This window comes from Talaromyces amestolkiae (genome assembly GCF_001896365.1).
Source record: "Talaromyces amestolkiae strain CIB chromosome Unknown scaffold9.1, whole genome shotgun sequence".
Taxonomy (NCBI): domain Eukaryota; kingdom Fungi; phylum Ascomycota; class Eurotiomycetes; order Eurotiales; family Trichocomaceae; genus Talaromyces; species Talaromyces amestolkiae.
Window position 1 is genome coordinate 1461401 of NW_024468045.1, and position 20115 is coordinate 1481515.

Here is a 20115-nt window from a genome sequence, read left to right on the forward strand (position 1 = left end):
GTCCAGAAAATAGTCGTTCAAGGCCAATACGTCCGGATGTGATACAAATTTATCAAAAACTCTAGATTTGTCCAAGAGAGCATATATCCGACCGGTTTTAAACCCTTCAAACGCGTTACGTCCTTTAGTGCCAGCAGGACCACCTTGTCCGCTGCTTGCCAGACGCGCCAATTCGGCTTTTGCTTCTTCAATCTCAGTCTTATCAAACGCTAGTGGAATAATAACATATCCGTTGGCTTGAATCTCTCGAATCAATGACTCTATTCTGGGCTCCCACTGAGTCGGCTTGATCAAATTGCGCCTGTGAGATCCAAGCTCAACCGATATTGAGGCGTAAGTCAAATCTTTTGCTGACGGCATATCTCAATCACAAATACAGGTAGAAGAACGATGAACCGTGAGAGTCCGTATCAAAAACAATATTCGTAACCAGGTTGAGCGAGTTCAAGAAGAATTCAGTCGTGCTTGCTTATGAAAGTAAGATCTATCAATGAACAGTGCAAGAAATGAGATGCAGCGCGGTTCGTCCGAATTGCAATTCATTTAACCTACACTTGTCGGATTCTGTGAAACATTTTCTTTTCGAAGGGATCTTTCCACTACATACAACATACCGCAATATAAGTAACCAGTTGTCACGCATACCCCGCACATTATATTCGCTGCCGGCGTTTGTCTAGCGATACGTTATCTAACACAGCCTTCAGTTCGTCTGAAATATGTGGAGCGAGTAAAACAAGGTATTTTAGTACAGTTGCAGCATGCGATAACAGCCTATTGTCTTCATGAGAGTGTCCGGAACATGACCACTGAATATCCGTATAGATAGTACAACCGAAAGTGTTAGTGCCTATCCAATAAAAGCCCATGTATTGACGATCCTGCTACATACCAGCTCGGTGGCTGGCTGAACTGCTCGCAGTGCTGGACACGCGTACGGTTGTGTGGCGCGTGCCACGGTTTCCAGAACCCTAGGAGTCCAGGATAATATTAGTAGTCCCAATTGACTTAAAATTCCGTAGGCAAGACTTTTCAGGAATAGAGTGCCTAGTCCTAGTAGCCTACATCACGGAAATCAGGCTAGGTATCTAGCATGTGCGAGAGAATTATGCTGTTGCAGAGTTCTCCGCTAGGAAATGGGGGTTTTCCCATCCCAGTCTTGAATGCACTTGCAGGACTTCCGAGAGGTGGTTGATCTGCGATCATCAAAAGTATATTCGTGAGAGCTCTTGGAAACAGTCGTAGGTTTACCTAGGAAGCGATGTACATGGCACGAGAATAGTCTTGGAAGCATTCGTACTGAACCGAGGGGCATGGATGTTAAAGGAAATATGTATTTATATTTGTGCTGGATGTACCGAGGTCTGGTTGAAGGTGGAGAGTCGGCATATGCAGGCAATCAAATGCCTCGCAGGAGAAACATCCTTGGATATTGTATGCATGCCTCATGATTGCTTACCAGCGAGGAGCGACACACAGTCAAGGCGCCCAAAGAAACCAAAAGCGGTACCATGACGATTCTCTGATGTGAGGGAACCGGCAAGGAGTTGCTGTGATCTATAGGGAAATGTCATGTTCTGTAATTAAACAACAGAATACGGCCCAATACGAATAGCACAGCCCATTTGCCACCGGAATCGAAGTAATTATGTGTAACGTGATGGTAACGATTCTCTCGACACTAGTCAACTAGTGTTGTTCACTGGTCGAAGAATCCAAGACGCAATTTCTCGATTCAACCAACCAACTCCCATCTATTAATAAAATAATGCCTACATTAGATCATGTTATAAATCGCGCAAGACATCGCCAACCAAAGTATCAGCCTCCTGCACGGCATGCACAACCATTTTCTCAACAATCATCAATTCCTTCTCAACCTCCTCCTTCGTCCAGAATGAACTGTCATACGCAAACTTCAACTTGTACCTATCCGCATAACCAGTCCGGATCACCTCAAACACAACCGCGTACGGCTGTGGCATGGTGATTTCTGACTTCGCCATCACCAGCCAGTGTTGAAGCTCCTCTCCTACCACCCTCCCCGAAGATGGCGATGACGCTGCAGGCTCGAAAGGCTGGAAGAGAAACATGGCCTGGTTCGCAGAATCGTCGCGGGAAAGCCCATCGCCACAGCTTCTATAGATGTCATCGATCGAAACAGTGCTGTTTTCTGTATACTGCCAGAAGTCGTCCTGAGTTTGCTGGAGAAATTGTTTGACGGTCATTTGCATGTCCACTTGCGAGCGCATTGGAAGGAAATTGGCACAGGTCCCATTGATGTTCTGCGGGTCAGGGAGATCAACGTTGCGGCCCGTGTAGAGATAATCAAATGCTACATCTCGCTGGGTACTGCGGTAGCTGAGCCAGATCTGGAATATGGCCTGGAAGAGGATGGAGATCGTGACGCCGCTGGAGCGACTAAAGCTTTCTAAATGATCGTGCTCGATTACATGGACTGCGAACGCGTCAATGCTAGGCCCGGGCGACGGTAGCTGACTGGAATCCTGGCGGCATTTTAATTGAAACTGAATCGGTTGCTTGTCTGGTTGCTGCCAGAAGGCCACGTTTGGTCGTTCTTGGTTGATTTTCCAGACGTGGAAAGCAAAATTTCTGAATGAAGTAAATCTATCCAGGGATTCACCACGCTGGTATTTCTGAAGATGCGCATCGAAGATACGGAGAAGGGTGCCGTCATAGAGGCCGTGATCTAATTTGCTGACGACTTGGTGCTCTCCATCTTCGAGGCGAAGGATAGCGTAGCGAATGAAGGGCTTTCCAAAGACAAACTTCTCGCTCCAGATTGTGTCTAGGATCTTCTTCCGCTCCGAGGAGGTCCTGATGTCATAGAATTCTACAATCGGGGTAGGATCAGGCAAGACGACTCCGTACCATTTTTCGCCGTGCTTGAGGAAGGTGGTACGGAGGATCTCATTGGTCTCCGTCAATTTCTTGACAAGCTCAAGCCATTTACTCGGATCGCTGCTCTGACCAAGTGATCGTACCGTCATCAAGCACCAGAAACGTTCCAATCGAGCTCCCTGTGATAGGAACTCGGCTTGACCAGGGGGACAGGGGTAGATATATTCATAATCAGTGGGCCCAAGACCGTTAGAGGAGAGGATGGAATCAAACTCTGCTGGTGGCGAAAAGACGAGAGGTCGTGGTGCTGCTGCTGCTTCGTTGTCACCATGGCGATGGAGCTGCTCCGCCATCGACTCGAAAATGGGGTACCGGAGTACGTCTCTAACCGTAATGCTGAGCCCTTTCCGCCGAAGCCAGCTGACTAGGTTAATGGCAAAGATAGAGTCGCCGCCCAGACCGAGGAAATTGGCCTCTAGGCCAAACTGATCATTGTGCAAGCCGAGAACCTCGATCCATGCTCGATGAAGAGTCTTCTGTTCCTCCGACACCACAGGGACGATGTCTGTATACTGTGATTTGCCGACAATTTCAAAGGAGTATTGAGTCAGGTCAACCTGGCTCAGTGATCCAACTCGCGCCTTGAGCTCCTTGCGGTTCACTTTACCTGAAGGTAGCCGAGGGAAGGAAGGAAGGGAAAGGATAAACTTAGGGTACATGTAGAAAGCTAMCCCGCCGAGATTGGTCTTCAGCCTTTGTATTTTCTCGGTGAACATGTCCATGGGTAGGAAATGTCTCTCATTTTCGACGGAATTCTGTTCCCCGTGATTGAAAACCACTATTGCAACGAGATGGGCTGTGTTGTTCTTCTTCCACACGGTGACAACACATTCTCGTACGACGCCAGTTCGAAGGATTGTCTGTTCAATTTCTCCCAATTCGATCCGATGCCCGTTGATCTTGACTTGGTCATCTTTGCGGCCAAGATATTCGATATCACCGCCAGAAATGTACCTTCCGAGGTCACCACTACGGTACAATCGTTTACCGCCACAAATATCGCTTTCGACGAAGGCTGCAGCGGTCACCTCAGGCCTGTTGAGGTAGCCGGACGATAGCTGAGGACCCCAGAAGCACAATTCTCCTACTGCTCCATATGGCACCGGTCGGACCCCATCCCGTTCGAGTAACACCGCGCCAACTGACGGAAAAGACGTTCCGATATTTCCTGTACTCATGTTGCTGGTGACATGCTTCATGCTTACCATCACTGCTGTCTCAGTGGGCCCATAGGCATTAATCAGGGTGATCCTCGAAGCCCAGGTTGCCACAACGTCCGGGGTCAATGGCTCSCCTCCAACTACCATGGACTTGAGCGTAGGGACAGTTCGGGGATCCAGTAGCCGGGCTACAGTGGGAGTCATAAAGACATGGTCGACGCTCATTTGATTGATGACCCCCGTGAGATCACTAAGAAGACGCTCCGTGGAGGCAATGCACAAAGTTCCCCCACTATGTAATGTCGCAAATATGTCATACACAGATGCATCGAAAATAAAATTGGAGAATTGGAGATGCTTGGTTTGCCTATTCTGCCTTTTCTCAAAATCAATAATGGATCGCATGGCAGCTACGCAGGACCTATGGCTGACCATAACGCCCTTCGGATGACCAGTACTGCCAGATGTATAGATAATATACGCCAAATCAGCGGGTGAGACGTCGACTCTGGGTTTGTCACTTGAATAGTTACACAACTTAGGAGTATCGACCAAGATGAGGGGAATACTTTTGGCATTGGAATCGAAGAACGAAGCGTGTTCCGTCTCTGTCACAATACACGTTGCTCGCACGTCTTGAACCATAAAAGTATTTCGTTCGACAGGGTTTTCAGGACTGAGAGGCACATAAGCAGCACCGATTTTCAGTATTGCCAAGATTGTAATTATCAATAAGGGTGATTTCTTGAGAAGGACAGGAACGATATCACCCGCAGTAACACCACGCTCAGAGAGATAGTTGCCCATTCGGTTAGTTGCCTCATCTAGCTCAGCGTAGTGGAGAACTTGCTCATTCTGATAATTGAGAGCGACATTAGTTGAAAACTTCTCTGCAATGAACTCGAATTCACCGTGGAGGGTCGTGGTAGAATGTGGTTCTTCTTTCCGGTCGAGCAGGAATTCCAACTCCTCTGGCCTCATCAGACTGACAGATTCAATATTCACTCGCGGATTCTGGACGATCGTCTCAATGCCACAGCAGAATTGATTCATAATGAACCCTAGTCGACGATGTTCTATAGCACCTGTGAGGATTATTTCGATATCATCGTCTCCCATATGAACATTCAAAGTGGTATATTCGGTTTTCCAGGCCGGCTGCTTGTCCACTGCCTGAAAAACCTCTCTGGCGACTTCATCCCTTTCCGTTTCTCGAACGAGAATATTGACCATAGTATCAAACAGGGGAGAGCCACCCTGGCGGCCGGCGGCGGATAGAGCTCTCCGGATACCGTGCTGCGAATGCTTGGCAATTTCCCAAAGGTTTTTGTTGACATGTTGTGTCAGCTCTGCCAAAGATTGTTTTGGGTCGATTACCACAGCTTGTGGTACCACAGCAAGAGTAGGCCCATCAAGTCTTTCGATTCCAGGTACTGGTATATCCCGCCCTGATACCGCCGTTGCCATCGTGACTGACTTTGATGCTGTATGTGAAGAAAGGACTAGTGCCCATGCAGTGTAGATAATTGCACTCGCAGGGGTATGTAGAAATCCTGAAGCCGATTTAAGGTTCAGACGGAGCGTTTTCGTTACAGAATTTGTCCGTTGAATCGGATAAGCATTTAGAATGGTAGGCACAGCCTCGGCCAGGTGCTTTTTCCAGAATTCATCCAATTGCGTCTGAGACTGGTTGTGCAGATATCCTATAAATGACCTCCAAGATACACGTGGAATGGGGGCTTGCCCATAGTATAGTCGAGCAACATCGTCGAACAGAAAGCCATGGGAGGAGTAGTCAAACAGTGCATGATGGACAGAGACAACAAGAATAGCTTCGTTTAAAAGTGCAACTCTCATAAATGGTTCTCCGAGGGTGACACCCATGCTCTTGTCGGCCTCAAGGTAATCTGAAAGAGATGTTGATTCTGTTCTCCAGGGGAGCGATAAGTTCGAGCGCACAACTTGTGCAAAGCCATTGCTGGTTGTAATGAAGGTCGATCGAAAAGTGTCGCTGAGACAAAAAGCCACTTGGAATGCAAGCTGGAGCCTGATAAGATCGAGATGCCTGACATCAAAGACTCTTTGGTACAGATAATCTTTACTTCCTTGAAGCGTGCTGGCAAGGACGCCTTCCTGCAGGCCTGTGAGTGGGAATGCATCAACCACTTCACGATCTGCCATAAGCTCTAACTTGATACCTTGATCTGATAAGAGGGAGAATGGCTCCAGAGTCTTTGAGTCATGGTGCGCTGTATTGTTACCATTGACTTCGACTGCTTCGGCAATATCTCCCACGCTCCAAGACTGCAGCAGATCCGCCAGCTCTATATGAAAACCCCGAGTGCGCAGCTCCCGAAGTGTTTTTATTGCTTCAATTGAAGTCCCACCTAGACCGACGAAGGAATCCGAGGGCAGAATAGATGATTTGGGGAGATGGAGGACATCTGCCCATATCTTAACGATTTCGCGTCCGATCTCACTAAACATGTGATCTCTTCCCTCGAGGATCGCATCCCGGCCAAGCAGGCTCTGAACATCTGCTAACTCTGCTATATTTTGGATGGCTTTGATGTCCACTTTTTCATTATGACTCAGTGGAAAATATTGGCATTGAAGCCAAAAATTGGGTATCATATATGGTGGGAAGGATTGCCGTGCTTGATCCCGGAGACGTTTCACTAGGTTACTCCATTTCGTCTTCGGTCGCGGAATTATGGCAGCAACTAGAGACATCTTCTCGTTGATATGCGCACCAAAACAAATAATCTCCGCTACCCAATCCTCAATGTAAAGCTTGCTTGCTACCTCGCCAGGTTMGACCCGCTGACCATGAATTTTGATCTGGTGGTCGATACGGCCTATAATGTTGAAATTATTATCTGGTAGACGAATGGCTAAATCCCCAGTTCGAACGAAAATTTCCGACCCTGATGGATGCTTGACAAAGGTAGCTGTTGTCTCCTTTGGGCGATTGCGGTAACCATTGGCGACTTGAGGTCCGGAAAGGCAAAGCTCTCCCGCTTCACCCACAGGTAGCTGTCCAGTGGTTCCAGGCTCGCAGATGATCGCCGTAGTGGTGTCCATTGGTTGTCCAGGGTTTCGAGGGTCATCACCAGAATGTAGCTGGCGGGAAAAGTTCAACTGGGCACATTCACTCAGACCATATGAAACCCGAAGTTTGACCTTATCCGCCCACAGGTTCACAAGGCCCTGGCTCAAGGGCTCGCCGACAGTGGTTATCTGCTTGAGACAGCGTGGCACGCTATCTGGGGACAGTAATGATAGGGCCGACGGTGTGATCCCCAAGGCATCAATTTGGAGGTTAATCAAAACCTCCGGTAGAGCTGTTGCCAAACGACTCCGGTCAGCAAGGCACAGACAAGCACCCTTAGCTAGTGTCGCAAGGATGGTTCGCTGCGCGGCGGAAAAAACAGGGCTGTAGAAGAGCAACCAGCGCCGGTGGCCGTTCAGGTCAAAGTGCTTGATTCCATGTGACGCAGCACGATGGCTTATAAGTACTCCTTTGGGAGTTCCAGTGGAACCTGATTGAGTTGTTAGGACACAGAAGGCTGAAAGAGAAAGATAGTTGTTGCAGGAGTTTCTCACCAGAAGTGTAGACCAGGTATGCAAGATCTGATTGACTACCAACGGATCGTTGTAAGAGCAGACTCTGAGATGGTTCAGTCACGTCATTGGATATGATTCTTTCTATCGGCAGAGCCTGCAAGAAGTTCGATTTATATTTTTCATGAACAATGACGACTCTTGCATTACAGTCTTCAACGATGACTCGGTTGCGCTCAGTAGAGCCATTGGGGTCGAGCACCACATATGCAGCCCCGGTGACCATGATGGCCAATAATGAGGCCACAAATTCGACTGTGAGGTCCATGCAAACTGGGACAATGTCGCCCGAAGCAAAAGGCGCTGTGGACGCGATTTGCTGAACAAGTTGCCATAGCGCGCCATATGTGTATGGGGTCTCGTTTTCCACATGCACCGCAAAAGCATCAGGGTTTTGTTCTACTTGGTAACTAATGAAGTCGGTGATCGAGCAAGGAGGAGAAGGGGCTTTAATAGAGGAAGAAAAAGGATTGACAGGTGTATTGAGCATGGAGTCGTTGATATATGCTGTAGCTATAGGGGCCATGATCAGCCGTGGTCAAAACAAGAGCAGGGGTAAGACAATAGGGTGATGCAGTCGCGCCCACAATCGCCGGTACTAGTTGCGTACAAAGGATCAAACTTCAATCCCTATGCTCAACAGTTTTCAGATAGTGTGGTGTTTTTGTACTCAGTACTCGCTATCATTTCATAATAGCTCGTTGATGATTCTGACAATATCCGTATCAAATATAGAGATATCTGCTCCGTAGTTTGAAAGGTGTCCCGTTTTGTTAGTGGTGTCAGGAAGAATGAGCGCGTGATGGACGTCTAAAGTGTGGAACGTCTTGGATTTTGTCTTTGAGAATAAACGCCTTCATCAATAATCGAGGCAACTTCTTGCGCGACTGTATCACCTACTTTGGGGCCGAAGGATCGCGGGGATATGCGGTATGCAATAGTGTGAATTTTAAACCCGAGAAGCTTAAATGATGATATTTATAACAATCAGTTTTATCGTGTGTGTAGGATTAAGTTACTACGTATCATTCCATCCGCCCTCTGCCCTTGAGGCGATTTGTATACGCAGACATAGGAGGTAATTACAACGAACACAACACGGTAACGAGATTTGCGGTGCTCCATTGAGATTCAATGTAAGGAATCCGCCTACTTCTCTCACAATGCGGTGGATGGCCCACAGATTAGCAGGCATCTATCTAAATCTATTAGTCAAGAGGAGAGGTTAATGTACGAAAACCCCCACAACCACGACGAAGAAGACGGTTCTAACGGCGGAATGATATATGAAAGTATGATTTCCATTATGACGCCTGGGAACCGTAATCAAGTGTTACAGAAACCATACAGACTTTTTTTCTAGTTATATTGAGTTTTATCCCATCACGGGTTTGCAATAGGTCATTAACATTACTCAGTACTATTTATAGTGCGTACTTGTACCTGCTTAAAATTGAAGGCCAAGTCAGACTAATACCCATAGCAAGCTCGCCCAGGTACACATGTGCCCACTTGTGTCTGAATCTGTACGATATGTGCAAACCAATGAGTAAGCCCCTCGGGAGAAATGCCGAGGGAGCTTCACTTGAAAGGATTTATTAGTAATCTCTCAAGTAAGCCATGACCTTAACTATACATTTGGTGGGGGCCTTACCCTCGGGAACTTTGCCTACTCGAGTGCTTTGCTTACTAGGTGATTTGCTTGCCTATAACATTTTAGGGCTTCGCGCACCTAACGGCTTAGTATGTTCTGGGGCTATACTTAAGTACTTATGGAAAGGTTTGCTTGCTTGGACTAGGACGCTTGCTCTTCCGGTACTGTTAATTAGGAGTCATTAAGTAAAGCTTGTCAACTGGCTTGCAGGATCCATAGTCCCTACCTACGTCAAATCAAAATTTTCACCTCGACTAGTCTTTTGAAATATGTTCTTTTGCCCTCAGCACAATGGCTGAAGCACTTGCCTTTACCGTTGGTTGCTCGAAGCCAATTACCAGCTTGCACCTTGTGAAAAGCACTCTTGCTGAATGTGGACCACGGCAAGTTTTGGTGAAGTTTCTGGCAGTTCCCATTAATCCATTGGATTTCGTCGTGATTGAAGGCAAATATCCTGTGAAACTTCAAAGCTGCTACAAAAACGAGGCGGGTGAGACCCTTGCCATTCCTGGCTCTGACGGCGCCGCGCGGATTATACAAACCGGTTCGGCTGTGAATCAGTTGGATGTTGGAGATATTGTTGTTCTCCGCACGCATTGCCGGGGCACCTGGAGGACCCATGCAGTCATTGAAGAGGATGATCTGATTCGTATTCCGTCAACATTAGACTCTCGCCTTGGGTGCCTGCTCCGTATGGGCGTGGCTCCTGCGTATTTCCTTCTGCGGGAGTATCACGGACTCGAGCCGGGTGACTGGATCATCCAGAACGCGGCCACGGGCACCATCAGTCATTTTGTCTGCCAACTGGCTCCGCTATTCGGCGTTCGAGTCATCAGCATTATTCGCAACCGCTCTAGTGCAGAGGAACTCGAACGCACAAAGCGGTCCCTGCGATCTCACGGGGCGTCTTTGGTACTCACGGAGGACGAACTCGGTACGAACACTGCACTGGAAGGAAAAAATATTGCTTTGGCTGTCGACTCCGTCTGCGACGATGCTTTAACGTGCAAAATGGCGACATGCCTGATACCGGGGGCCACGCTACTCACTGTCGGCTTCCTAGGGGCAGCAACGGCTCGATCCAATCCACAGTTGCGCCAATTTTTGTGGCAAAAGAACATTGCCCTCAAGGCATTTAGGCTGAGTGACTGTCTGGGCAAACGAAACTTGTCACAACAGACCGCAATGTTCGAGTGGTTTGGGGACTTGTTCGCTCGCGGGTTCCTCAATTCTCCCGCATTGGAATACGTACAATGGGGGAAATCCTCTGAAAAACAGCTACAGAACGCTATTTGGAAGCAGACACAAATATCGGTTGGTCAGCCTAAGATAGTCTTGGTATATGAAGGTTGACATTCAGGAATGTCAGGGAGATGTTCACCCGGCATATGGTTCGTTTTAGTAATTTGGTTGGATTAACTAGATCGACCCACAAGGTACTTTCGGACATACTAGTAAAAGTCAGATACGGCCCCAAATTGTATATCCACAAGTCCAAACGTACATCCAGGCCCAACCATGCAAGCCTAATTGGGTAGGAGTTGACAAGCTATGTGCGCAAATATAATTAAGTTCATTGACTACATCTCATCTTACTCAGCTTAGTGATCATGATTAGTCCGCTTAGTCGCCGTGGTTTTTATGTTTAAAAACCACAGATCCATGCTGCGGCCCTATATGCAATCTTAAGAGCAGGTGTATATTATTTCAATCTATAAGATTTTTGAAATAACTTTGTTTACTCTTACCCTGAATTCTAATTATTGAAGTGTCGAAATACGTGACCTGTTAACTATTACATCATCATCCTTTGCCTTCTTTTAACCAGTTGACTTGGCTGAAGCCGTGAGAAATTGAAATATCCAAACCCTAGTCGTTCTAGCACATTTAGTGGTATACGTAATGACAGTAGTTGTGAATGAATTAACTTGCCCTGAAATATGAAGCAACATTTGTGAGGCCTTGAGATCTACTTGATGACCCTGGCCCCTGTCTACTAAGTAGAAATAGTTGGAGCTTCAGCTATTCTCGAAATTATTGCTTGTCTTCCCTGTTCTCCGTGCGGAGATAAAACGCAACGATTAGCACTTCTCAACGCATTCATACTCTTTTTATTTTGCTTATTGTGCCCCATTTTGCTTACTATTAACAAGATGGATATTTGGCCCCAAAAGTTCCAAGTCCGATCTTCTACCTAACTCGTTACGGATAGGTCGATCTTAATTCCATTCTATATAAAACATGAAGAGGAAAAATAGAATTCCGTTACAGTGCCATCTTGATGTCGTTGTGTCGCCCATTACATGAAAAATCGGACCATTTATGTACCATTTGAGCTTGGGACCATGTTTTCTCCAATAAACAGGGACTCAATTGACAAGTCAAGAGCTGCGCCGTCTACTGTATTGATGAGCAAGCACGATACATCAGACACTGAGAAACAACCGTCTTCAAAGCCGGTTGACATATCTTCCGAACCACCAGACGGTGGTCTGACCGCTTGGTTGCAAGTCCTCGGAGCCTTCCTTCTTTTTTTCAACTCATGGTGAGGGTCCCTGATGTAAAATCTGAAGAGAAAGTGTTTTAATCTCACCTATTCCAGGGGCCTTGTGAATTCTTTTGGAGTCTTCCAAAGCTACTACGAATCCAATCTTATCGCTTCCCATTCGTCTTCCTCTATCGCCTGGATCGGTACCGTGCAAGGCTTCCTCCTCTTCATAATTGGCGTAATCGTGGGGCCCATCTTTGATAAAGGTTATCTTCGAAGCCTGGTCGCTATCGGGTCCTTCCTGGTTGTTTTAGGTATGATGATGACATCTCTATCGAGAGAGTACTACCAGCTATTTCTAGCACATGGAGTTAGTGTGGGCGTCGGCTGTGCCTTTCTTTTCCTGCCCAGCATTGCCATTGTGGCGACATATTTTACCACACGTCGTGCACTTGCGACGGGAATAACCGCGTCCGGCGGGAGTATCGGCGCCGTTATCTATCCCATTATGTTCGAGAAACTAATCCATAAGGTCGGTTTTGGTTGGACAACGCGTATCATGGGTTTTGTGGCTCTAGCAGGTTTGAGCGTGTCACTGATTGTGTTGAAACGACGACTACCACCGCCGAGGGAAAGACGTTCACTTTTCGATATGAGTGCTTTGAGGGAAGCGCCGTTCCTGGTGTTTGCTTTTGGGCTTTTTCTCTGCTTTGTGGGGCTGTACTTCCCCTTTTTTTATCTGGAGGGCTTCTTTACCTCCTATCTTTACAACGACAGTAGCCTCAGCTTTTACATTTTCTCAGTCTTGAACGCCACCTCCGTTCTTGGTCGCGTCACCCCGGGTCTCCTGGCGGATCACTTTGGTGGACTCAACACGCTCGCTCCAATAAGTCTCCTGGCGACTGTCCTGGCATTTGTGTGGATCGGTGTCCGCGATGTCGCTGGAGCTGTCGTCTTTGCATGTTTCTACGGCTACGCCTCGGGTGCCATTGTATCGTTGCCGCCTTCAATCCTGACACGCATGTCACCAAATATGGGCCTCGTGGGCACAAGGCTAGGCATGATTTTTATGTTTGCCGGGTGCGGATTTTTGATTGGCACCCCTATCGCGTCCACGCTTCTGAATCTGGCCAAGGCGGAGTTTTGGAAGGCGCAGCTATTTAGTGCTGTGTTTGTGGCAACGGGAACAGTCTGTTTTTTTTTCTTGCGGGTGATGTTAGTGAAACAGGTGGACGGCTGGAAGATTTGAGATTCATGCCAAGGAAGAGAATAATAATACCATGGTGAGGAACAGAGCATGCGGCGGTACGTGTAGTCCAGTGGACAGTTGACTGGGCATTCGATGCCTACCACAGAAACGCAATCGCGACAATGCAAGCTCTAACGCCGAGTACTGAAACCAAGAGCTCAGGGCGTCATTGTCCATCGTTATAGGCACATATACTCCTGTATCTGCGGTGCGATAGTGATACTGATGTTGAGAGATACTTGACCTTGGGAGTAATTCGATCAGCCCACAAAGTGGATGACCAGGAGCCAACCATTAGATACAGAATGCTACTCAGCTACAGTATCAACGCTACACCAAGATAGACGAAATAAAATTAAACATTCCGTTCCGCCACGAAACATTGAAAGAGTGCCAGGATAATCAGCGTAAAACGTCAAATCGGTGAGCAAAGCCATGAAATGCAGCGCTAAGTAGAAATTCCATCGCAAGCTTCGCTCCCTGGAGCTTCCTTTTCTCACTTACGACGTCCTCTTTTCCTAGCAGTAGTGGTTCGTATCTAAAGTAGAAAATGCTATGACGATGTCGAAAATGTATATGGTACGGATGACATGACTACCGAGTCTTCCATTCTCAATTCATCTATGCCAACATACACATGTCAAGATCAATCGTTGTGGTACACCCCGTGAATGTGGGATTCTCCCAAACTACTACAAAAGAGACCATTGAAGGTTAATTCAGTTTCGAAGAAACGACAAGGCACTAAAAGAATGGTTACTTGCAGTCCTACAATAGGCTATCAAAGTCATAGACTTAAAAGATACAAGGTACGTAACGGGATCAATCAGACCAAACATTGAATGAGGCAAAAAAATAGAATCAATATAGCATTCTTAACAATAATACGAAAGTCTACGCTTACAAAGGCATAACACAGTCACCTGTTGCAATTATTATCGATGCAACATCCAGCAAGCTAATTACGCACACCAATCTTGATTTGATGACCTCCTTGGAGCATATGCCGATCTATGAAGAAAAGGCAAACTAATAATCTAATAGGATTTGAATCCCGTGGAAAGTTCCGCATCAGATTATTATAGTAAAAACCAAACCTACAGACCGTGGGCTATACGGTCCGCTTCCCTCTACTCTCAAAGGGCAATAGCAAGCTCGTGAAAATCAAAGCACCGTATAGCCCTGCGCAAATCCATAACGGGACCACCGTCTCTACATTCGCGTAGCTTCCGACCAGTACACCAACAATCCCCCCGACACGATTCAACACCACGCAGAGCCCATAACCCGTGGCACGATGAGCACTTGGCAGGATTTCTGGGGTATAAGCATAAATTGTGCCATAATAGATATTCGAAGCTGCTGTAATCGCTGCAGACACTCCCACATTTTGTGCTGGGGTTTTGATTTGAGTATATCCAAGCTGTAGCGCAGTGGTAATTCCTGCACCTACAGCAAGGGTGCCTCGTCGTCCGAACCATCGCCATTCAACCAGAAAACCGGCGATAATGGGACCAAGCAAACCAGCTACTTGGTTGATTGCATAATTGCGCCACGTCGTGTAGTTTGAGCCATCTCCAGTATCGGCACCTCGAGACGCAAGGTAGTAAGGTAAGAACACACTGTATAGGGGTGAGACAGTTCCGATGAGTAGCCAGTTGATAATAATAATGACTGTGGAATATGCTAGTTTGGGAGTGACGAACAGCCCTGAAAAATGACTTTTCAGACGCAGACCAGACCAGACAGATTTTTCCGTATGGAGGACGCGTCCCTGCGACTGCAGTTTTTCTAATGTTAGCGTGAGTGGACGCTTGTATTTCTCTGATAGATCTAAGAGAATTGCGTATAGCTCTTCATCACGGTTTTGACTAGTCAGCCATTTGGGCGTCTGGACCATGCGGATAGCGAACAAGCGGACAACACTAAGTACCAGAACCAAACCGCCGCAAGTGAAGTGAAGATAGCGCCAACCCATATTGTCTGCTCGATTGCATTCTACTGCGTCACTTGCGCAACTGAAGTTGCTCATGAATGCCCATGCCAGTAGACCTGTGATAGTATATCCGACGGCCCACCATACGGACAGGAAAGTCACCAGCCAGGCATGCGAGACAGGGAGGAACTCGAGGAAATTGGTCGCATCAAGAATATAGTTTCCTCCAGCTCCAGCGGAGTATATGGCGACCCTATCAGAGCAGGTTATCAAAAGTTAGCATTTGAAATTGATCTCAATGCTCATCGATTGGTCTCAGAGCAGGAACGTGGATGAACAAACATGGCAGAGAAAGATATATAACTCGGCATTCCACCTGCAATGAGAACGAATGCAGCACATATAAACAAGCTCGTATTAAATGCAAGCTTTCGTCCAATTACATCCGCCGAAAATCCCCATACGGCAGCGCCGACAAGAAGGCCAACTTGTGAAGCCAGGGAGATACCGGCGACATGTTGGCTAGGATTTCCAAACTCTTGTGTGGCTGCTGGCTGAGCAATAGATTGACAGACTACGAGGAGCTATAGTTATTCAGTCAGCAAGATCATGTAAACATAGCATATGTAGAAAATGAAAGTAAACCTACTGAATCAACAGCATATCCAAATCCATTTAAGAAAAACAGTTTCCATTGAAAAGGGGTCATGCCAATCTCATCGATCGCAGCATTCACTAGAGCCATCTTTCTAGCCAACACATCGTCAAATTTCGTAGTATCAATGAGTTCTTTATGCAAATCAATGGAACGATCAAGGCCGGTGGATTGTGAAGAACAAGATTCATTATTGTCAGATCCATCCACCTTGGCGGACACTGCGGTTTTAGAGTCAACCATAATGCTTGCTAGATTCTAGCTTCAGTAAAGATTGTGACAGAAGGACAGGATTGAAATGATGTATGGAATGGGATATTGGCGGCTAGAGGACGATTTTCCGCATATACAGTTAGTCTACACCCAAGTCTATATATGTAGTTCATTTGTTTATGTCAGGAATATACGCACAGATTTTTCACGGATATAGGATGTGTCCCATTGGAACGCGATCGATGAGCTCGGTAAATCCGAGGCGTCCATTTTCAGATACCGTATTACGAGACAGCAATGATGTGATCGTAGATGGCAATCTTGTGGTCTTAGTAAGTCGTACTCCCCCACTCACCAACTAGTTATTTCACCGGCTGGCTAGACTAGCTGATAAGACGCTCCTGTTGTTCTGCTTACTCGTGAACTTAGCGCAATTTACAAGACACGAGATGTATGTCGCCATAACAGTCCATTTATAAAGTAAGTAACAAACCTACACATGGCTCGTCTGTCACAGAGAATTTTCTATTGGTCAATTTAACGGAAGGATGGCTATCGTTTCAAGCCGTTCAACTGATTGCCTAGATTATAGCTCATTGGAATTACACCACAAAAGCCTGATATTTCGTCAACCTTGCATGCTCATTGCGGCTTACGTAGTTATGCAAGTGCTACTAATAATCGAGATTCTCCGATTGTTATTCTCGAGATATTCATATAAGTAGCGCGAAACCTTCAACGTATAGCGCATTTCCATCAATATAGACAGTCAACAATTGACCTCATATCAGGTAATAGAAACAAAAGGAAACAAAAATGATCGGGGCTCACACAGGCCTCACCGATAAGGTCCTCGCCTACAAAGCGATCGACCCGCCAGTGGAAGAAATCCAACCGCCCAAAGATCGTGCATTCTTTGCTGACCCGCAAAAAAAGGCTCTTCTGTCAGCGGTCACCAATATCAAGCATTTGACGCCGTATATAGGAACGGAGTTGACAGGTGTACAGTTGAGTAAATTGGATGCCAAGCAAAAGGATGAACTGGCTTTGCTGGTTGCTGAAGTTAGTATTTCTTCCATAGGCCTTAATAAACACCTGATTCAAGATTAACGAATTGTAGAGAGGGGTTGTCTTTTTCAGAGACCAAGACCTTACACTAGAAGGGCAACATGAATTCACGAGACATTACGGAATTGTAAGAGTTGATTTTTGCCTTCTATAATCCAATCGTTTGTTGAGAATGTTAATGGCCTGCTCATTTTAGCAAGACAGAGACCCAAACCAAGTCGACCCACGCCATGTCACTATTCTTGGACGCGGAGGGTAAGATTGGAAAATTTCTAGTGTCCTTGTTTTTTTTTCAACTTCGATGTTAACCTTGAACACCCCATAGCGACATTCGATCTTACGAACATGCCAGTAGCGCCTTCGCCGAGTTCCACTCTGATCACTCTTTCGAAATCAACCCGCCTTCTTATACATTGCTTCGAATGCTTAGAACACCTGAATACGGTAAAGGATTACCCTTTCACGTCTGCTTTCTGAGTTTCACCCATGTTTAAAACTCATTATTGTTGGTGTTAACATTGCACTAGGTGGTGACACTATCTGGACAAGCCAGACAGCGTTGTTCGATAAATTGAGCCCAACTTTCCAAAAAACGTTTGAAGGTCTTCATGCGGTCCACAGCTCTGAGGTCAGTGTTAAAGGCACTGTCACCTTTAACTCGTATACATTCCATTCGCTGAATTCAGTATAGCATACTTTCATCAACACTATCAACGGTGGCGGAACGACTTTTCGGTCACCCGTACGCAGAGAGCATCCTCTAGTAGGTCTTTACTTCTTATCTGGCTTCTATATGGACTCAAAAGGATACTATGATACCAACACAACGACCAGGTCCGTACCCACCCCGTAACCGAACAAAAGGCACTGTTTTATAACCCCGCATTCGTAATCAATATTGCCGAACTTAAAGGGTATGAATCCTTACATACTCTAAATTTTCTCCGCGAACATCTTCACTCGGCCGATGACTTGAGTGTGAGATGGCACTGGAAGGCGGGCAGCGTCGCATTCTGGGACAATCGTGTTGCCATCCACCGTGCAATCCCTGGGGGATACAACACGGAAGAAAGGGAAGGAAAGAGAACAGCGGTGTTCGGCGAGAAGCCTATCTATAATTCAAATGGTAAAACATTGAGTGAGTGGCTAGGAGGGAAAAGCCATGATGAATTGCCGGTTATCAAAACTGGATTGGACGGATTTTAATTCTGCCTTCTCATTATTGCTAATCTTATAAATCGTCATGTCACTTTGTTCATATGCGTTCAATAGTCGAAAGGAAATCTGATCCGGAAGATATGTGTAAACAGCGTAAGGGCAGTTCAAACGATGTGGGACTTTGAAGACTTCATGAAGCCTGAATGACACCTCAGATAACTTATATTCGATCCAATTATATCCCGTACTACGAAGTATAGTATATAGAAAGGGCATTCAACCCGTTATTGTCCACGGGTGAGTCCTTGATACCCTATTACTGAGGATACCTTGTTCATTGAATCAGTAGTAGGAGCCAGCTGATTATTCAAAAGAAAAAAGCGAAATAACGGTTTCAAAGACACGACTGATCAATTAGTTAATTCCAATTCTAAAATTGATGCACTATGTGTATATGAGGGACAGATGCGTATATAAAGAAAACTCCAAACCAGATCATCACAGATATCTTAACAAGAATGCCCCGTCGTCACTATTTTAAGCAGGAACTAAGCCTTCATCATATGTGGTAGCCCAGAACAACAGGAACGAACAACAAATGCAATAAAGTTACTCTTGAATTGGGTTTTTGGATCGGTCCCGAGCCTGGCTAGCTCGTACGTTGGCCATAAGTTCTCGATACGTGGACCGCGGTCATACTGAAGACAGAGATCGCTGGATTATGTCGCACTTGCATATCAATCTGGATGGGAATACCATCGCGACGAATCAACCCCACTGGTATTTGGGCATCTAGGCGATGACGTTCTACCATAGATTAATTTATCTTTTATAAAATATTAAGATTTATTTTTTTGTATTTATAGATATACATTTTATTCAAAAGTTAGGTATATATCTAATTAATATTTAATAACCATTTTTTATCCAAGAATCAAGATTCACTTGATATTCTATTTTGATTTAAATTTTAAGTAGCTTTGTATAACATATTTGACTATATATTAATTAGCTCTGAATGCTTAAAAAGCCATCTCATTAGAACTAGTGCTTACTATAGTAAAATGCCTAAGTGTAATTCACTTGAGTATATACTACTGGTATGTGTGACGGTTGGCCGTTCTAGCTATCAAGGTGCCTACATACAGCGAATATCGAACATGAGGAGGGAACAGAGAAGAAACCAAACACCCCTCAGTGCCCTCACCCAAGGGCTCTTTTACGTGTGTGCTCTCTTTCTTCTGCCATTTCCCAATATGGCACCGCTGAGGAGATTCTCATTTCGGCACTGCCTAGGGTCCTTGCCCTACATGCGGATTGTTCCGGTCAACCCCCCAACGGCGCCATATCAAACCTCCGGAGCTCTGAGAACTGTCACGGTAGGAAAATGAGAACGATCAATTGGTTCAGGAGAGACATCAATGAAAGAAGGATAAGAAAGAGTTGCAGCTTCGAACCCAATATCTACAGCGAAAAATAAATGAACAAAAGCAGCGCAATATTTTGAAGCGTGTCCTGTCCCATCAAAAATTCAATAAGAGCTAGGAACTTTTGGGATATAGCTATAATCTACATAAGACTGTATAGAGGACATTAAGTCCAAAAATTCTTATTCAAATACCCTTATCCTATCCAAAATATGTATATGGGCGTTGTCACGGACCTGGATCCACCTTAGTTAAACAGCGTTGTGTCGAGGTACGCTAGGCTTTGCTGAACCACACAAAGGTTCGGGATTGAACATCGATATGGTAGGCTAAGTGAATAGGATAACAATAGTCGATCAGAGATAGAAGTCTTAATATAACTAAGATAGAAGAGATCTTTTATATAGCCTAGTACCTGTACAAGTGTGAATACCTTATTGACTCTCACTATTGTATTTAAGTAACTTATGTTAAAGAGCTATGAAAAATAACTAAATATATAATAAATAAGTATATTTATATAGATCTTTTTAGTATATACTTTAGTATATATATTCTTAG

At 45.7% G+C, this 20115-nt stretch overlaps 5 protein-coding genes across 5 annotated transcripts; 3 read left to right on the forward strand and 2 right to left on the reverse strand.

Annotated features, from left to right (window-relative positions):
- Window positions 1–1787: 1787 nt before the first annotated feature.
- On the reverse strand, window positions 1788–8232 carry BHQ10_005481 (uncharacterized protein; the record flags this gene model as incomplete). The annotated part of the gene is made up of 2 exons (XM_040877962.1): window positions 1788–7624; window positions 7689–8232. The coding sequence occupies 2 exons, from the start codon at window positions 8230–8232 to the stop codon at window positions 1788–1790; spliced, it is 6381 nt and encodes a 2126-aa protein (XP_040733985.1).
- Window positions 8233–9651: 1419 nt separating this feature from the next.
- Window positions 9652–10713, forward strand: BHQ10_005482 (uncharacterized protein; the record flags this gene model as incomplete). The annotated part of the gene is made up of 1 exon (XM_040877963.1): window positions 9652–10713. The coding sequence occupies one exon, from the start codon at window positions 9652–9654 to the stop codon at window positions 10711–10713; it is 1062 nt and encodes a 353-aa protein (XP_040733986.1).
- A 1055-nt stretch (window positions 10714–11768) lies between these two features.
- BHQ10_005483 (uncharacterized protein) lies at window positions 11769–13097 on the forward strand (the record flags this gene model as incomplete). The annotated part of the gene is made up of 3 exons (XM_040877964.1): window positions 11769–11905; window positions 11963–12162; window positions 12211–13097. The coding sequence occupies 3 exons, from the start codon at window positions 11769–11771 to the stop codon at window positions 13095–13097; spliced, it is 1224 nt and encodes a 407-aa protein (XP_040733987.1).
- Window positions 13098–14208: 1111 nt separating this feature from the next.
- Window positions 14209–15931, reverse strand: BHQ10_005484 (uncharacterized protein; the record flags this gene model as incomplete). Its single annotated transcript, XM_040877965.1, has 3 exons — window positions 14209–15286; window positions 15442–15617; window positions 15683–15931. 3 exons carry the CDS (start codon window positions 15929–15931, stop codon window positions 14209–14211), a joined length of 1503 nt encoding a protein of 500 aa, XP_040733988.1.
- Window positions 15932–16717: 786 nt separating this feature from the next.
- On the forward strand, window positions 16718–18175 carry BHQ10_005485 (uncharacterized protein; the record flags this gene model as incomplete). The annotated part of the gene is made up of 7 exons (XM_040877966.1): window positions 16718–16963; window positions 17022–17096; window positions 17166–17224; window positions 17295–17413; window positions 17497–17597; window positions 17661–17732; window positions 17804–18175. 7 exons carry the CDS (start codon window positions 16718–16720, stop codon window positions 18173–18175), a joined length of 1044 nt encoding a protein of 347 aa, XP_040733989.1.
- Between the last annotated feature and the right edge of the window lie 1940 nt (window positions 18176–20115).